The sequence below is a fragment of the Mustela nivalis genome, assembly GCF_964662115.1.
Source record: "Mustela nivalis genome assembly, chromosome: 3".
Classification (NCBI taxonomy): domain Eukaryota; kingdom Metazoa; phylum Chordata; class Mammalia; order Carnivora; family Mustelidae; genus Mustela; species Mustela nivalis.
In genome coordinates this window covers 174,652,667-174,670,415 of record NC_139022.1, presented here as the reverse complement: position 1 = coordinate 174,670,415, position 17,749 = coordinate 174,652,667, and the positions used below count along the sequence as shown (strand labels likewise).

The window sequence follows — 17,749 nt, the reverse complement described above, 5'->3', positions numbered from 1 at the left end:
CACCATCAGTGTCATCACCATCACCACCACCGTTGTCACTATCACCATCATTGCTGCCATCACCACCACCACCCTCAACATTATCATCAAGATCATCACCATCACCATGACCACCATCACTCTCATCAGATGGTTTTACAGTTCTTATTTACCAAACCTTCTAGAAGAGACCACTTATGTGTTATTTAAACAGTTTCGGACCTAAGGAAAAAAAATATAAGGTTTCTAAACTCAACCTGATGAAGCCGATATTACCTTGATACCAGAAAAGACCAGGCAGCACAGAATCAGAGAAAGCCCATCAGAGCTGTCCTGTAAATTGAAAGCACTGGAATTCACTCTAGCAGATAACTCAGTGCCCAGTGCACCACTGAGTCAGGCTCAGTTTTGGGTTTGAAGCCAAGCTTTTGTTGACCTTGAGTGATGTGTAAATCATTGCATAATAGAGGAGGTATTTGAGGGTGTGAGCACAGTGGAACCTTCCCATCATGATGGCCACAGGCACTGGTATCTGTTTTTCCCTTGCTGTGAACTCACAGCTGTGCATGCATGTTGCTGAGTTCCATCTGAACCGTCCATGCATCAATACTCAGTGTCGCTGCTTTGTTCTATATGCCAATTCTTCTGTCTCCTCAGTATCTGTGACCAACCTCATGGATAGAAGGTTCTACTGCAGTCTGAGACACCACCTGACCTCTCCTTGAATGTCTCATTTGAATTTCATCTTTTTTTAAAATTCTTTTAACTTCAACACTCAGGATGGCAGCTTTTATTCCTTTTAAAAAAATTTTTTTCAGTGTTCCAGAATCATTGTTTATGTACGGCACCCAGTGCTCCATGCAACACCTGCCCTTCATAATACCCACCACCAGCCTCACTCAGCCTCCCACCCCCTGTCCCTCCAAAACCCTCAGATTGCTTTTCAGAGTCCATAGTCTCTCATGGTTTGCCTCCCCCTCCAATTTCCCCCAACTCCCTTCTCCTCTCCATCTCCCCATGTCCTCCGTGTTATTCCTTATGCTCCACAAATAAGCGAAATCATATGATAATTGATTCTCTCTGCCTGACTTATTTCACTCAGTATAATCTCTTCCAGTCCTGTTCATGTTGATTCAAAAGTTGGGTATTCTTCCTTTCTGATGGAGGCATAATACTCCATAGCATATATGGACCACATCTTCCTTATCCATTCGTCCGTTGAAGGGCATCTTGGTTCTTTCCACAGTTTGGTGACTGTGGCCATTGCTGCTGTGAACATTGGGGTAAAAATGGACCTTCTTTTCACTACATCTGTATCTTTGGGGTAAATACCTGGTAGCGCAATTGCAGAGTCATAGGGTAGCTCTATTTTTAATTTCTTGAGGAATCTCCACACTGTTCTCCAAAGTGGCTGCACCAACTTGCCTTCCCACCAACAGTGTAAGAGGGTTCCCCTTTCCCCACATCCTCTCCAAAATATGTTATTTACTGTCTTGTTAATTTTGGCCATTCTAACTGGTGTAAGGTAGTATCTCAATGTGTTTTTGATTTGAATCTCCCTGATAGCTAGTGATGATGAACATTTTTTCATGTGTCTGTTAGCCATTTGTATGTCTTCATTGGAGAAGTATCTGTTCATGTCTTCTGCCCATTTTTTGACATGATTATCTGTTTTGTGTGTGTTGAGTTTGAGGTGGTTTTTTTTTGATCCTGAGTATCAGCCCTTTGTACTGTCATTTACGAATATCTTCTCCATTCTGTTGGTTGCCTCTTTGTTTTGTTGACTGTTTCCTTTGCTGTGCAGAAGCTTTTGATCTTGATGAAGTCCCAATAATTCATTTTTGCTTTTGTTTCCTTTGCCTTTGGAGACATATCTTGAAAGAAGTTGCCGATGTCGAAGAGGTTACTGCCTGTGTTCTCCTCTAGGATTCTGATGGATTCCTGTCTCATGTTGAGGTCTTTTATCCAGTTGCGTTTATCTTTGTGTACGGTGTAAGAGAATCATTGAGTTTCATTCTTCTACAGATAGCTGTCCAATTTTCCCAGCACCACTTATTGAAGAGACTTTTTTCCACTGTATATTTTTTCCTGCTTTGTCGAAGATTATTTGACCATAGAGCTGAGGGTCCATATCTGGGCTCTCTACTCTGTTCCACTGGTCTATGTGACTGTTTTTATGCCAGTACCATGCTGTCTTGGTGATCACAGCTTTGTAGTAAAGCTTGAAATCAGGCAACATGATGCCGCCAGTTTTGTTTTTCTTTTTCAACATTTCCTTAGCAATTCGGGGTCTCTTCTGATTCCATGCAAATTTTAGGATTGTTTGCTTCACCTCTTTGAAAAATGCCAGTGGAATTTTGATCAGAATGGTATTGAAAGTATAGATTGCTCTAGGCAGTGTAAACATTTTAACAATGTTTATTCTTCTGATCCATGAGCATGGAATGCTCTTCCATCTTTTTGTCTCTTCTTCAATCTCTTTCATGAGTGTTCTGTAGTTCCTCAAGTACAGATCCTTTACCTCTTTGGTTAGGTTTATTCCCAGGTATCTTATGGAGAATCAACAACAAATTAAGCCAACTCCACACACAAGGAGGGAAATAATCAAGATCAGAGCAGAGATCAATGAGATAGAAACTAGAGATACAGTAGAACGCATCAACGGAACTAGAAGCTGGTTTTTTGAAAGAATCAATAAGATTGATAAACCATTGGCCAAACTAATCTGAAAGAAAAGAGAGAAGACCCAAATTAATAAAATTATGAAGGAAAAGGGAGAGATCATTACTAACACCAAGGAAATAGAAACAATCATCAGAAATTATTATCAACAGTTATATGCCAATAAGTTAAACAACCTAGATGAAATTGATGCATTCCCAGAAAACTATAAACTTCCAAAACTGAATCAGGAAGAAATTGACAACCTGAATAGACCAATATCTAGTAACGAGATTGAAGCAGTGATCAAAAACCTCCCAAAAAACAAGAGCCCAGGACCTGACAGATTCCTTGGGAATTATACCAAACTTTCAAAGAAGAAATAATACCTGTTCTTCTGAAGCTGTTTCAAAAAATTGAAGCAGAAGGAAAACTTCAAGACTCTTTTTATGAAGCCAGCATTACTCTAATCCCCAAACCAGGCAAAGATCCCACCAAAAAGGAGAATTTCAGATCAATATCCCTGATGAATATGGATGCTAAGATTCTCAGCAAGATCCTAGCTAATAGGACCCAACAGTGCATTAAAAAGATTATCCACCATGACCAGGTGGGATTTATCCCTGGGTTGCAAATGTGGTTCACCATTTGAAAATCAATCAGTGTGATAGAACAACTCAATAAGAGAAGAGAGAAGAACCACATGGTCCTCTCAGTTGATGCAGAAATCCAGCATCTGTTCCTGATTAAAACACTTCAAAGTATAGGGATAGAGGGAACATTCCTCAACTTCATATAATCTATGAAAAATGCACAGTGAATATCATCTTCAGTGGGGAAAAGCTGACAGCCTTCCCGTTGAGATCAGGAACACGACCAGGATGTCCACTCTTGCCACTGTTGTTTAGCATAGTACTAGAAGTCCTTGCAACAGCAATCAGAAACAAAGAGAAATAAAAGGTATTCAAATTGGCAATGAAGAAGTCAAATTCCCTCTTTGCAGGTGACATGATACTTTATATGGAAAACCCAAAAGACTTTATCCCTGAACTACTAGAACTCATACAGCAATTCAGTAATGTGGTAGGATGAAAAATTAATGTACAGAAATCAGTTGTTTTCTTATACACTAACAATGAAAATACAGAAAGGGAAATTAGAGAATCGGTTCCATTCACTATAGCACCAAGAACCATAAGATGAATTTCATCTTTGATTATTCATTGTGGTCCAGCTCTTTTAATACCCCTGTATACTATCTTTGGAGTAAATGAGGATTTAAGAGGCTTTGAACTTTTTAATGATTTTAAAGGTGTTTCTTGGTGCCTTGGTGGCTCAGTCGGTTAGGCCTCTGGCTCTTGATTTTGGTTCAGGTTATGATCTCAGGAACGTGAGACTGAGCCCTGCATTGGTCTCAGCGCTCAGTGGGGAGTCTGCCTGAGATTCTCTCTCTCACTCTGTCTCTCAGAAATGAATAAATAAATCTCTAAAAAACTAAAAATAAAAAATAAAGGATGTCTCAGAGAGGCATGCACTTCTTTTAATGCTTTTTATCTACCCACAACCTGTCGGTGGCAGAATTGTAACTTGGCATGTCACGTGCTCATAGGAAGAAGCTTGCATGTTCATCAGCTTGGGCGAGATTGTGAAGGCCGTGGTCGCTGAAGTCTGTGGGGAACCTCAGGAAACATTTAGCTGCGTGATTGCTTAAGGAGGTGGAATCTGCTGGGTTGTCTTGGGGAGGGTGGGGACTCAGTGTTTCTGGGTAAGCAGGCTAAGGATGGGCCAGGAGGCCCTTCGGGGCATCCGACACGGCTGCTCCCCCAGGGAAGAGGCGGGGCCCAGGCATCAAAGCGCCGTTGCGGTGAGAGAGTCCAAAAAAGATGGTTTTTTGCTTTCACAAGGACCTAGTGCTTCTAGGGCAATTTTGATGAATCAGCAAGGTGACAGACCCAGTTGCAACACACTTTTCTCTGGATGTGTTTTTGGTTTTAGCTCCAGTTTCATTTCTCAAAAGCTGAGCGGGGAATGAAGTCCTCATTACTCGAAGTCCTAATGAAGCCCAGGGTGTTCCCGGTGGCTTTCCAGAATAACCGAAACTACCCCCACACTAACCTGTTCCTTTTTGCTTCCCTGGTAGAACGTCCGTCCTGGGGATCTCCTTTGGAGCTGCATTTCTCGTGCTCGCCTTTACCCTCTTCATCTGCTTTGCTGGGCAGCTTTTGGTAGGTACTTCAAATACGGAACTTCTGAAAACTGTGCTCGTGGGATGAAAACTGACTTCTTGCTTGAAACAGGGGAGCTTGGTGATTTACCGTTTCAGGAGCTCACAGATCCCCGTAAATGGCCTGCGTGCTTCACGTCAGCGGCCCAGAATGTCAACTCACGCAGCTTGGGCACCGCCAAGACACTAACTTGAGGATTATTTCAAGTGTTGGCTGTCACACTGTAAAACTATATTCATGTTTATTTTTTTCTGTCATCACTTTGTGTCCTCTCTGACTTTTCAGAGTTTTATAGCAGTAAGCACTAGTATAATAGGACGATTTTTCTGTATGGGGAATTAAAATTTAAACCAAATATGTGTTTTATATCCATTTTTAAGATACAAAAATTTGGAACATATGAAAATGTAAATATAAAAACGTAAAAATAGGTTTGTTAGTGTTTTCATTTAAAGCAATCATTGCAAGCTGTTATGGTTCAAGTGCTAGTTCAGGATGTAAGAATCAAAAATCTAAGTATTCTGAGGCCAAAGCAAGTGGCTCCATGAGAACATCGTAAGAAAGCCAACAATGAGACAGAAGTCCAAAAGACAGTGCTTTCTCTTGTGTAGAAACAAGAGAGACCACTCTGAGCGAGGTCCCAAGCATCAGATACATGCTAGTCTGATGTGTAGAAATCTTTTAGCCAAAATGTGTTAAGATTTCAGAATATGTCTCTGCCTCTCAACAATGGACACTGTATACGGTCTCTGCCTCGTACCTTTGCAAACCAATGGGGGGGTTGTTTGCTAGATTATAGTTTAGATGTTTCAAATCAGATTGGAAACTCCTCCCAAAGTGGCACCATGGTTTCCGATTTCCAGGAATGCACAGGTGGCATCTTAAGCTTCTTTAAATCCCTGAAAACTATAGATTGTAGCTATTGCCCCATGGGAATCTTTGTCAAGTTTCTAAAATGCTTAACTACAAAGAAGTCTGGTTCTCCAGGTTCACATTTTCCTTACGTGGAAAAGCTCATAGGCTTTTCTCAGAAGGTGAGTGAGGAACCAAGTCATTACCTTAAGTCCTAATGAAGCCCATGGTGTTCCTGGGAATGGAATAATGGAAACTACCCCCACGCTAACCTGTTCCTTTTTGCTTTCCCCTGTAATTTCCTCCCTCCTCTGCTTCCTGGCCCCCAGAAGGCTTCTGCAGTCCATCTCTCAGGTTTCAGACAAGAACTAGCCTTCATGGTCCCACTGGAAATCCAAGCCTCATTCTGCTACAGCAGCTTCTGTCATTGTGCCTAAATGGCCCCATTTCTCACTTGCTGCTCCAAGGAATCCAGTCTTCAGGGTCCGGGAACATAGTGTGTTTTTAAGGTTTCAAGCTGACTTTTTTCTTTCCACTAAGTTGCTATCAAAAAGAAACAGAAGTGGGGAGGAGGGTGCAAGGCTGGGAAAAGGATCTCCAGGGCAACTTTGTTGCTTTGAGAGAATGCTTCTGTTCTTATGTAATGTCTCTCGGCTCAGCCTGGCTGTAATCCAGCCAACCTCACCACTCCTTGTCTCTCCCCGGCCCACCCTCTGGTGCTTCGGGGCCATCAGGATCCCACACCCACAGTGCCTGGTTCCTCCTCCAACCAGGGGCTTCCTAAGACCCTGATACCCACACACCAGATGCTAGGGAGTCTGTAACTCTGTGTTACCTTCTGGGAAAATTTCAGTGCTGGGAGTGAACGGGTGCCTGCCTCCTCCTCCAAAGAAGGCTAGGTTTGGCGGAAGTGGTCTGGAAGCCTAGGCTTGAGGACCTGTGTTCCTGACCTTGAATTAGCAGGATTAGGGAAGGAGTCTCTCCACACTCCCACCACCGACTGGCTGTAATCCCTGGTCAAAAGGAAATCCTGGTAAAATTCAAGGGATTCTTCTCATTCTCGTAAGAGGTTCTTTGTACTGTTTAAAGGATTCTGTAAGGACTTTTTTATAACTGCCAACATCAAGGAAATGAAGGCACAACCAATGTCAAAAGGCTTTCGGGATTCTTTCTAGTCTATCTTCCAAATTCAATCAAAAGTGCCGTGGGTCACCGACAATCTTAGTGATCACGTGGGTCACCGGCAATCTTAGTGATCACGGAGAACTGCCATGACATCCCAACTGCTCACCCGCTAGCCTCCTGAAAACCTGCCAAATGTAGGACGTGTTCCTATGATTTCATTTATTTTTGGATTAAATACTGAGTTTCTGAAAGTGTATTTAATATCCCAGAAATATTAATACCCTTCATATCCTCCCATTAACATATGTTAGCTTAAATGCCAGAGGCAACATTCATGCTAATATTCAAGTAAAATCCTTCGATAAAGGAGGTCAAGAGAAGGTAAGCCTGATGGAGAATTTTCCTCCAAGAGCTTTACCTTTGTCCCCCTGGGGACCTGCCTGCCATTGACTTGTCATTATTGTACAGCTGGGTTTGATTTAAAAGAGAGAGAGAGAGAGAGAGACCCACATTAAAATGGGCAAAAAATAAGAGTGATCATGAAGTGCAGGGTTTTTTGTTGGTTTTTTTTTTTTTTTTTTTTTTGCTAGAAAAATCAGACAGGTAGTTGTTCAGTGTGAGAAAAAAGTCAGGAAATGTATTTGTTACCACATTTCCTGCGCTGAGAAGCCTGGAGCACGCTCGCCTTTATGCCTTTTTCTGCCTCCCCCTGCGCCCCTCCCCTGCTCCACTCCCCCGCCCTCCCTGCCCTAGCAGCTCCCTGGAAGCTCCCCCTGCCCATGTTGCTCACTTCGGCCTGTGGGTGGGCCCTGCAACCGCCTTCCTTCTAGAAGCTTTCTCAGAAACCCACCAGCCCCTGCAATGGGCCCTCCCTCCAGCACCATGGGGCTTAGGATCTGTGCCATATAATTCAGCACGTGATTATGTAACAGGTGATTGACTCCCCCTCTTTTTTTTTTTTTTTTTTTTGGTTCAGTGTAACTGTTGTTTCCCCATACACAAAGTGTGTTTTCGGAGACAAGAATTGTTCCCTGCGCTGGCTTTCTGTCCCCCAGTGAAGCCAGCAGAGTGCTGCCCACAGAAGTGTTTCATAAGCATGCACTGAGGAAACACTGCTGCCTCGTGTCATCTCATGAGGTCCCCTCCACCGAGTCCACTCATCCGCTCTGCACGCCCCTTCCCCTGCCTCCCCACCACGACCCCTGCCTCCCCAACACCACCCCTACTCCCCAACACTACCCGTATATCCCCAATACCACCCCAGCCTCCCCAACACCAGGCCTGCCTCCCCAATGCCACCCCTGCTCTCACATACCACCCCTGCTCCCCAGCACCACCCCTGAGGCAGTTATGTGACCCTGGTGGCACAGGAATCCTCTTCAGATGCCCTGGCGTGGGCCCAGGCCCTGAGGGCAGACAGACAGGCACAGCGCTGGTGAGCAGGTGACCCCCGTCGCACCACGATGACACACCATCTCACACATGCTACTATTCCTTGACTCCAGTCTGCTTCGACTTGTCCCCTCGGTTGGAACTAGTCTCCTGCCCTTGCCCAGCCAACTGGGCAGAGCCCCCCATTGTCACCACCCACGTCGCGTGTGCCTGCCCGTGGCACTTCCTTTTGTATTGTCACCTGTGATCTTTTCAAGAGCAAGCGTGCTCACGAGATCGCTGCAGCCCCGTTTTGTTCATTGTAGTGCTACAGGCACTTGAGATACAAGATAAATATTGCACCTCGGGACACTAGAGGGAATGTTGGGGTGCACCAGCAGCAGCCTGCCGGCACTGCTGTGCAGAACACGTCTGGCCCTCATCCTCCCCCCCGGTTGACTTCTTCCGAGCGCGTGGCTCTGAGTTCAGCCCCAGTCGCCAATCCCTGCTGCCAAGGCTGCCTGGGTCCTGGCCTGCCGGCATCCTGGCCCTTCCCCATCCTCCCTTGTCAGGTGTCTGCAGGCACTGTGGCATCAGCACCTTCCTGAGGTTAGCATTTCTGAGTGGCAAACCTTGAGAGCAGACAGGAAACCCAGAGATGGCCTTATCCAGCCCCGCATTTTGTGGACGAGAGGTGTCCAGCTCTGGAGGCACTGGCCGCTTCAGCAGTTTCCACTTGCAGTCATGGAGGGGGAATGTTTTGGAAGGCGTCAGACTGTGTGTGGAGAGAGTCACCAGCAGGTGAGCACCCAGCACTAGGATGTCCACGTTCATGGTCATGGGAATGCGTGGCACGGAGGATGCCTTGCAGTGATGGCCAAGCCATCCACTGGTCAAAATCACGTTGGAAAGTCAAGACACCTCACAAAGAGTCTCATTTGTATTTCCCTCTGGTGTAGTTTCCTGACACACATTATTCAGCTGTTGGCCCAGTTTATTTTAAAACTGGATCCTGGGGAAAGTACAGCTTCTTCTTAAAAGACTTTTGGTACAATGGGGGAAAATTTTAATTTACGAGTGAATTTAGACAGTAAATTATTCTAGTAAGAAAGTCCCTCTCATAATAATACTTTGCAAAATGTTTTCACATTTAGGAAAATCCTACAAATAAGAAAATCTATTATTTTACTTAAAATCTATTATTTTACAGTTTAGCAAAGTAGAAACTAAAACGTAAAATAAGAGATTCCCTTTTACATTGTCAGTAAAGTCAGCAATGAAAGTAGTAATACTTGTCATCATACTACTAGCAATAAGTACGTGATGACAGCCAGATTTAAAACTAAATGACCGGAATAGACGTACATCTCAGCAACAAATACAAGAGAGTGACTCTAACCAAAAATAACACCAAGAAAGCCACCCCCCAGAGCATCTTTTAGAACAAGGATGCCAGACACAGTACATGAAAATGCTGACACACGTCAGAAGAGATTTTTCTCTCAATGTGGTCGTCTTGGGCTTTGTGTCGCAGAGATTCTGTGCCCGCCCACCGACCCTGTTCCCGGCAGAGATTAAAGCACAAACATCAAGTCTGTCCTGTGGAAGGAAAGTAGGTCACACACTGGCTGATAGAAAAGCTTTCTATGCCCCAGCAGTGTTTTTCCCTTGAAGTCTATTTTCTCCAGTGCCAATACAATTCTGCCAGCTTTCTGTTGTATTTTCCCACTGTCCTCTCCTTCCTTCTTTTTATTCAGCCTGTCCTTGTCAGTATGTGGGTTTTAGGTGTGTCTCTGGTAAACAACATCTAGTTGCATGTTATTTCCTCTGATCTAGCAGTCTCTCTCTTTTACCTGACAAGTATAACACATTTACGTGTATTATAATTACTACTAGACTTACTTCACTTTTTCTTTAATTCATCATGTATCTTCTTTGCTGTTACTTTTTTTTTTTTTTCTTCCTCTCCAGTATTGTCTTAGATCCATGCAAGTTATCTGTTGTCCTTTATTCCCTCTAGGGGCTATTTTCTTTTTACTCATTAACTTCAAATGTGTAATGTACCCACGACCAGTGGAGCTCAATAATATCTCCACCTTGTTGAGGAAGAATACCGTCCTCTAAATCTGATCATTCTGTCTTCCATTTCATTATCGAATATGGAAGATGGAATAAGATGATCAGATTCTTGAAATCAGAAACTCTGGAGTTATGCTGAAGAAGGGAAGGTAAGAGCTGAGTCAGTAAGCTGTACAAGAGCCCAGAAAGATGAAGAGTATTGGATACAGTTTTTCTAAATTTAAACTGTTCTTGTTCTGCTTTGTTGCCATCATTCTTACTGCGTGTCAGTGTCTCAGCTTTCTTCCTTCTCCCAGGACTCAGTCTCCGTAGTCCCAAAGGATAACCCTTTCAGTGAGACCCTGTGCATAATGTATTCAGCTTTTGTATTTAAACAGTGGTCTGGGGTTTTTTTCATTGAGTAATTGTGTGTGATAATTTTTCTAATATTGTGAAAACAGGAGTCCATATTTTCCAAGGAGAGATCTAGAGGCTAATTGATGTTTCTTGGCTGGCAATATGCCTTCTCTCTGGTGGTTTTGGAGATTTTCTCCTTGTCAGTTATGGGCCATAGATTCCTTGTGCTGAGGTAGAAGTTTGCTTTCATTTTCCTGTCTGGGAGTCAGGATGTCACAGCGGTCACGGAGCTCATGCTTTTCTCCAGGTCCACTAAGCAGCTGGTCTGCAGTTCCTTCTATTTTGTTTCTTTCTTGGTCCTTCTCTTCTCTTTTTCTCAAACTTTCATTACAAGTGTCTGGAATCTTCATTATGCCTTCTGTGCCTCAAGATTCCTTTTATGTTTTTCATCCCTTTCTGTTCTATGGGCTATTTCCTCAGAGCTATCCTACCCTTCCCAGCACAGCTACTGAGTTTTTCAATATCTACGTTTTCATCTCTTGAGAGTCTGTGGATCTTTTTAAAAATGCATCTGTTATTTTCTCTTAAGGGCTCATTCATTATGTGCTCTAATCCATCCTTGACTACTTCAATATAATTTTGCAGGCTGTTGAAGATGGATGATACGTGAAGGTCCTGTGGTGCTAATTCTTCTTTCTGTTGTGTCTGTTGATTCTTCCTCTTATGGCCCATAGTCCTATGTGGTTCCTAATTTATTTTTTATTTTGAGGTCATGTTTGGTGGGACTTATCCTCCAACCACTAGCAGGAACTCGAAGGGCTTTTTCTGGTCTTTGGCCCAGTGAATAACCCCTCAACTTGAGGTTCCTATTATGAAGTATATAATATGATTTCAAACTCCTCACCACATTTAGAGTTAGAATTTATCTAAGTTTATTAGAAGTTTAAGACTAGTTTACATAGAGGGAGCAGTCTTCTGAGGCCTCTGGGATTTGTTTGTTTGTTTGTTTTGTTTTTGTTGAAGTAGAATTAACATGCAGTGTTATATTAGTTTTAGGTGTGCTATATAATGATTCAACAGCTCTGTACATTACTCAGTGCTCATATGATCCAGTAATTCCACTATTGAGTACTTCCCCAAAGTAAATGAAAACACTAATTTGAAAAAATATATCCACCCCTCGAGCTTCTGCTTTTATTCAGGGTTCTTGGTCTCAGCTGTTCGCCCTTTGCAAGCCCAAGACAACATCTTCTTTCCTGTGAGCATCAGAAGCCCACCCTTTAGGTGTTACAGCTTGTGTCCAGTTCTAGAACACTCCTAGGCCAACCCCACAGTCTCAGTCCCTCTAGCAGTGAACTCCTTCTTTGTTTCTGACTGCTAGAAATTTCTCTTTGAAGAATAAGTGGCTGATACACATGAAGATAAGATTGTTGAGTGAAAGATAAGATAACATACTGAGCATACCTCTGTTGAGTCCCTGCTCTTAGCTGCACGCTGTGCCACTTGGGGAATATGAAGAGGGGTGTGATATGGTCACCATCCTCAGCCAGCTCTCCGTGTTCCCAGAGACAAGTGCATCATCGAAGATAGCACAGTGTGGACAGGCTGTGAGTGCCACACAGTGGATGGACGGCTGAGGAATGTGGTTCACTCGGCTTATGAAAGAAACACGTTGATTGGTAAAATAGGACTGACTGACATCAAGAAGCCTTTCTGTAGGAAAAGCGAGTACAATTAAAGAAGTGAAGTACACTTGGCAGTCTCTGGCACATATACAATGTTACAAATAATTATGCTACAGCTGCTTGCTGCCATTCAAAAAGACAGTCCTTGAGGAATTAAAATGCCAAAGTAGGTTTTCCTTCAGGCAAATACACAAAAAATGCATGCTTATATGAAAAAGTCACCATTTTTTCAGGCAAGATTTTAAGATGAGTTTTGTTTTTCTAATAATAAAAATGTATTACTTCCTGTTATATTTATAGCTTTTTGAAATGTTTTTCATTGTATTAATCTTAATAGCAACATCTATTTCTTTTCGGGCAATTGATTTTATTTTTTAAAAGGACACCGGGGCTCCTGGTGGCTCAGTCAGTTGTTAAGTGTCCAACTCTTGATTTCCGCTCAAGTCATGATCTTAGGGTTGTGAGATGAAGCCCCACATGTGGCTTCACACTGTGTGTGGAACCTGCTTGAGATTCTCTCTCTCTCCCCCATTCTCCTGCCCCCCCCACACGCACGTGCACACGTGTGCTCTCTCTCTGTCTAAAAATAAAAATAAGAAATAAGAAAAGTAAAAGGATCCTAATGAAATTGCCAATGCAATCCATGCTATAAAGATCATGTTGAATTAGGAAGAATTTTAGAATGCGGATTACCCATTGTTTCCAGTGCAAGAGGTTCAAAGTGGGGTGGGGGTATGGGGTAAGGGGTAGAAAGGATGAAGGGGGAGGAAATGGTTTTTTCCTGTTGTTTTTCCTTTAATCCAAACATAGTATATGAACATTTCATTTTTCTGAGGAGAATCTTCTGCCTGTACTGAATGAAGAACATTGACTTCCATCCACACCATTGTTAGCCAGCTGCCCTGGTCACTGTCCCCAGCACCAAACCCAGGGTAGCGTTTCCATATAAATTTATATTCTTTCTCCTTTTCCATCTGCTACTGCAGTTAGTCCCAGTTCCACATCTATCAGTGGATGCGGGGGCATTAACAGCCAAGTGTGTTTCTGGAAGACCAACAGTCAGCTCACTGTGATTGGGAGGCCATGTGCATAAGGCGAGACCCCCTAGTGGTCAAGAAAGGCAGGACAGGACGCAGATTTGACTGGAGTGATGCCAGTTGCTAACCCAAAGATCACATGGAGGAACGAACCTGGGCTCTCATTTTCATCTGAAAAGCACCTTCTGAATAAATGCCCAAATATTCTGGGAGATGGTAGCATTATGATGTTTCACTGGGATGATGCAAATTTTGGTAAACTTATTTTTCCAACAGAGATTTTACTCGAATGCTTAACCCAAAGTAGAATCAAGTGAGCTAAATTACCACATCAGGATCCGAGCAGAGCTTTTGCCCAGAGCTGCAGTAGAATCCATGGTCTCCTCTCCCTTCCGACATCTCTTTTCTCCTCAGCTTCCACAAACATCTTCACCTCCTCCTCCTCTCTCTGTATTGTGGTTCATGGCCCGTGTCCCGGTCACCGGCTATTTCCTTGTCCTGTGGCCAGCGGTGCCCAGTCTCACGTTTGGAACACTTCTCTCCTTGGCCTCTAGTTGGTGAGAGGAATGAAGAGAGAAGGTAGGCTGCCTGGAGGAAACACTGTAGTGAAAAAGAGGGAAGATGAGGGGTTTTTGTTCATATTGATAGGAAGCGAGGAGATTTTTCGTCCCTAAAAGGTCTCTGAGAAGTATTATGTTTTCTTCATAAATGTAACAAGAGCTAAGGCTTTTAAGTCCCAACCCAGTGCCTGACGTGGCTCATTTAATCTCTTACAAGACCAAGGAGAGGAGTATTATTGCCCCATTTTAGAGATGAGGAAGCTGAGACCATGGAGGATAGTTAACTTGCTCAACTGTGGATGTTTGATCCTGGGACCCTGGGCTGGTTCTTACTGTCCTAACCAGTAACTTTGTTGTAGGAGTTCACGTAAGGGCACCGGGGTGACTCAGTCAGTTAAGCATCATGATTCTTGATTTCACCTCAGGTCATGATCTCAGCGTGCTGGGATCAAGTCCCTCATCGGACTCCACACTCAGCAGGGAGTCTGCTTGAACTTCTCTCTCTCTCCCTTTGCCTCTGCCCCTCTCCCCTCAAGCTAACTCTAAATAAAAAAAATTAATTAGTAAGATTGCTAAAAAAAGAATCTCATTTAATCGCATCATATCAGCATGTGACACCCTGTGATGCTTCCATTTTTGAGACTAAAGCCGACATGTTTTTGAGAATCAAACAGAAAGATGTAAAAGAGAGAGCGAAATAAAGGGGCTGCTTGTTTGCTGGGGAGGATTTGCTGCTGGGGGTTATGGATGTTACACCTGTTTTACCATCATATTAACTTAGTACAAGTCAGAAAGTGAGAGGATGTTGGCCTTCTCTTAAAATTCTTGAAATCGTAACCTCTTTTTGGTGTTTTCAGGACACGTAGCCATCCAGCCACAGCGCCTTTCGCATGAAGGTGAAAATGTAGATCCCTAGAGAAGTCTTACGTACCCGCTTGCTGTGTCAGGGGACCTCTGTGACTGTGCACAGTAGTGCCTGGCACAGGTCGCATGTCAGCCACCCCTCAGGACTCTCCCCACCTCTATTCCCCTACACCTGGATGAATCAGGTCCAGATCATGGCGGCCCCTCTCTGGAAAGGCAGCCTTCAGGATGAAGTGACCTCACGCCCTGAAACCCCACAGAGCAGAGTCTGGGCCCCAGAAAATGCTGAGGGAACATCGCTATCCTGTAAATACCTTAGTCCTTTCTCATCCCCAAAGACCTTCTCCAGTGTCCATGGTCACTAACCCGTTATTCGCAAGAGCCACAAACCAGAGGCCACACAGTGTCCATCCACAGACGAATGGGTAAATAAAATGTGTTTACATAGAACATAATATGATTCAACCTTATGAAAAGAAGGAAATCTCGTCACATGTGACAGCATGAATGAGCCTCGAGATGCGGCTGAGGGAAAGAAGCCAGTCACAAAACACCCATAGCGCATAATTCCGTGTTTATGAGAGACCCAGGGTAGCCAGACTCTTAGAGGCAGAAGTAAGACAGTGGTGGCCTGAGGGAAGGGAAACGGGGGAGGGAAGTTCTTTAATGGTCTAGACTTTCAGTTGAGCGAGGTGAAAAATCGCAGACCTATGCTACACAACAATGTGAATACGGTTAACACTACCGGACCGTGCGCTTACAAATGAAGATGGCGGGGCGCCTGGGGGGCTCAGTCGGTTAAGCGTCTGCCTTCGGCTCAGGTCATGATCCCGGCGTCCTGGGATCGAGTCCTGCTTCGGGCTCCTTGCGCAGCGGGGGTCTGCTTCTCCTTCTGCCTCTGTTCTTCCCCTGCTTGTGCTCTCTCCCTCTCTGTCTCTCAAATGAATAAATAAAAAATCCTTTTAAAAAAAATGAAGAGGGAGAGTGTTCTGCTATGTGTTTTTTAACACAATTAAAAATTTGGAGAAGAGCCTCTCCAAGTGGAAAGCAGCACCCACTGGGTGGGGTGAGGTAAAGCCATCAGCAGGACGCACGCCCCGGGGCAGCAGGGGTTGTCCTGGAGGTACGGACTTCAGTCTGCTTTGGGGTCCCGTGTGTTCTGACGGTGAGCTTCCAGGCCGCTCTGTTTCCCGCATGGATCTACTCAGTGATGATAACGGCTCTATCATCGCTGTGATCTGAGACCCAACACATCCCCCAGATGGTTTAATTAACTGACACATTTTTCCTTTACCAGAGATTTTAAAAATAATAAAAATAATAGTAATTTCAGGTCGTTCTATGTTTAACATAGAAATTTAACTGATTTGTTCTTCATTTGTAACAGTAATGCCAACATAATTTTAATAAGGTTTGCGACCTGGTCTGGGCCTCAGGGGTGGGGCGGAGCAGAGCCTGCTCCTTTGCTCTGTGAAGAATCCTGAGGCCTCTGGAGGTTTTAAGCCTCATGAAGAAACTTCATGCAATGTGTTTCCTGTTCTGTCTCCTCCCAGCAATGCAGCAAGAAAGCCTCGGCCTCTCTCCTGTGGCTGTTGAAGTCGTCGGGCATCATCGCGGACCGGCCCTGGCCGCGCGTCTCGCTCACCGTCCTCACCACGGCCATCATTCTGACCATGGCCGTGTTCAACATGGTGAGTCAGGGCGCCCGCCAGGCGCGACCCTCTTGGCTTCTGGTGCCCGAGACGGTGGGACTTTCCAACCTCGGCCGTAGCTCCCCGTGACACGAGTTACCCCCCTTCAACTCAGCGTCCACCCGTGGCACCGGCAGCTTCTCACCTCCCCGCTGGCCTCAGAGACGATGCTGAACGCCGGCAGGGGAATCACCGAAGACACAGAACCATCGAGATGCAGGGAGTGCCGTGGGACGGGCATCCTGCTCTAGAGTCTGAAAGGCCCGGTCTCCAACGTTAGCTGCCCACCTTTCCAGCTGGGGATTTTCGAGGTGTTCATTAAACTTCCACAGCCCCCATTTCCACTACTGAGACCAGGAACGAATGATCGAGAAAGAATTCTTGAGACATCTTTGGGGCAAAAGGGTGCCTTTACCATAGCGCAGAGACAGGACCCATGGGCAGGAAGCGCTGCACCGGGGTTGGGAGGAGTGACTGATTCTAGACTCTTTAGTCAGTGGGGCTTAGGGAGAGCATAAATCCTAAGGAATGTGGAAGCAAGGCTTCCGGGACCTAGAGGGGCTAGCTGCTCCTCAGACAAGGTTATTTACTAGAGTCTCGTAAAACCTTAGGCTCCAGACCCTTCCGCTATAGACTATGGGCCATGTGCTGGGATGGTCATTGCTAACGTAGATCTTGAGGGGGTGTACGGTTATTAGAGGCAAGTTACACTAACCAGAGCAAAGCTGTCGTGGAAAAACATGGAAGGAATTCCTGGAGGAGCCGGTAGAGTCTGTGTGCCTCAGGAATCCTGCCGCGAGCCCCCGAGCCCTGGCGAAGTCTGGTCATGGTCTCTTTGGCTCCCCCGCTCCCACGTCTAGGACAGCCCCAGGCGGCTTGTGAGTATTGAACCAGTGGTGTCTCTTACTAGATCAGCGTTACCACTCGGGCCGTGTCCTTCAGAAGAGACACGTAACCAACCCAGGCACCCAGCAGTCATCATTATTATTCTGACATTATCGCCATCGACCGTAAGGCCTGAAGATACTTCATATTTGGGGTGTTTTACTGGTTGTTTGAACTACACAGCATCATGTCCAGTCCTTGCCTTCCAGAAGCAGGAAATAAGTTGAGGAGGTAGACTATATATATATTAAATAATAGACACATAGTTTCTGCCATTTAGCTTTCATTTGGCATAAAAAAGATCTATCGAGCATTAGTATGTGCCAGGTGCATTGCTAGATGCTGGAACCCAAAGTCTGTTCCCTGCCTCTGGGAGTTCACGGTGAAGTCCCGGAGACC

At 44.7% G+C, this 17,749-nt stretch overlaps 1 protein-coding gene across 1 annotated transcript in view; it reads left to right on the top strand.

Annotated features, from left to right (window-relative positions):
* ADCY2 (adenylate cyclase 2) overlaps positions 1 to 17,749 on the top strand; it is a 406,568-nt gene that overhangs the window by 326,261 nt on the left and 62,558 nt on the right. The window contains exons 15-16 of the mRNA XM_082723386.1: positions 4,781 to 4,865; positions 16,328 to 16,465. Of these exons, the coding sequence (XP_082579512.1) occupies positions 4,781 to 4,865; positions 16,328 to 16,465 (223 nt within the window). The remainder of the gene's footprint in view (positions 1 to 4,780; positions 4,866 to 16,327; positions 16,466 to 17,749) is intronic.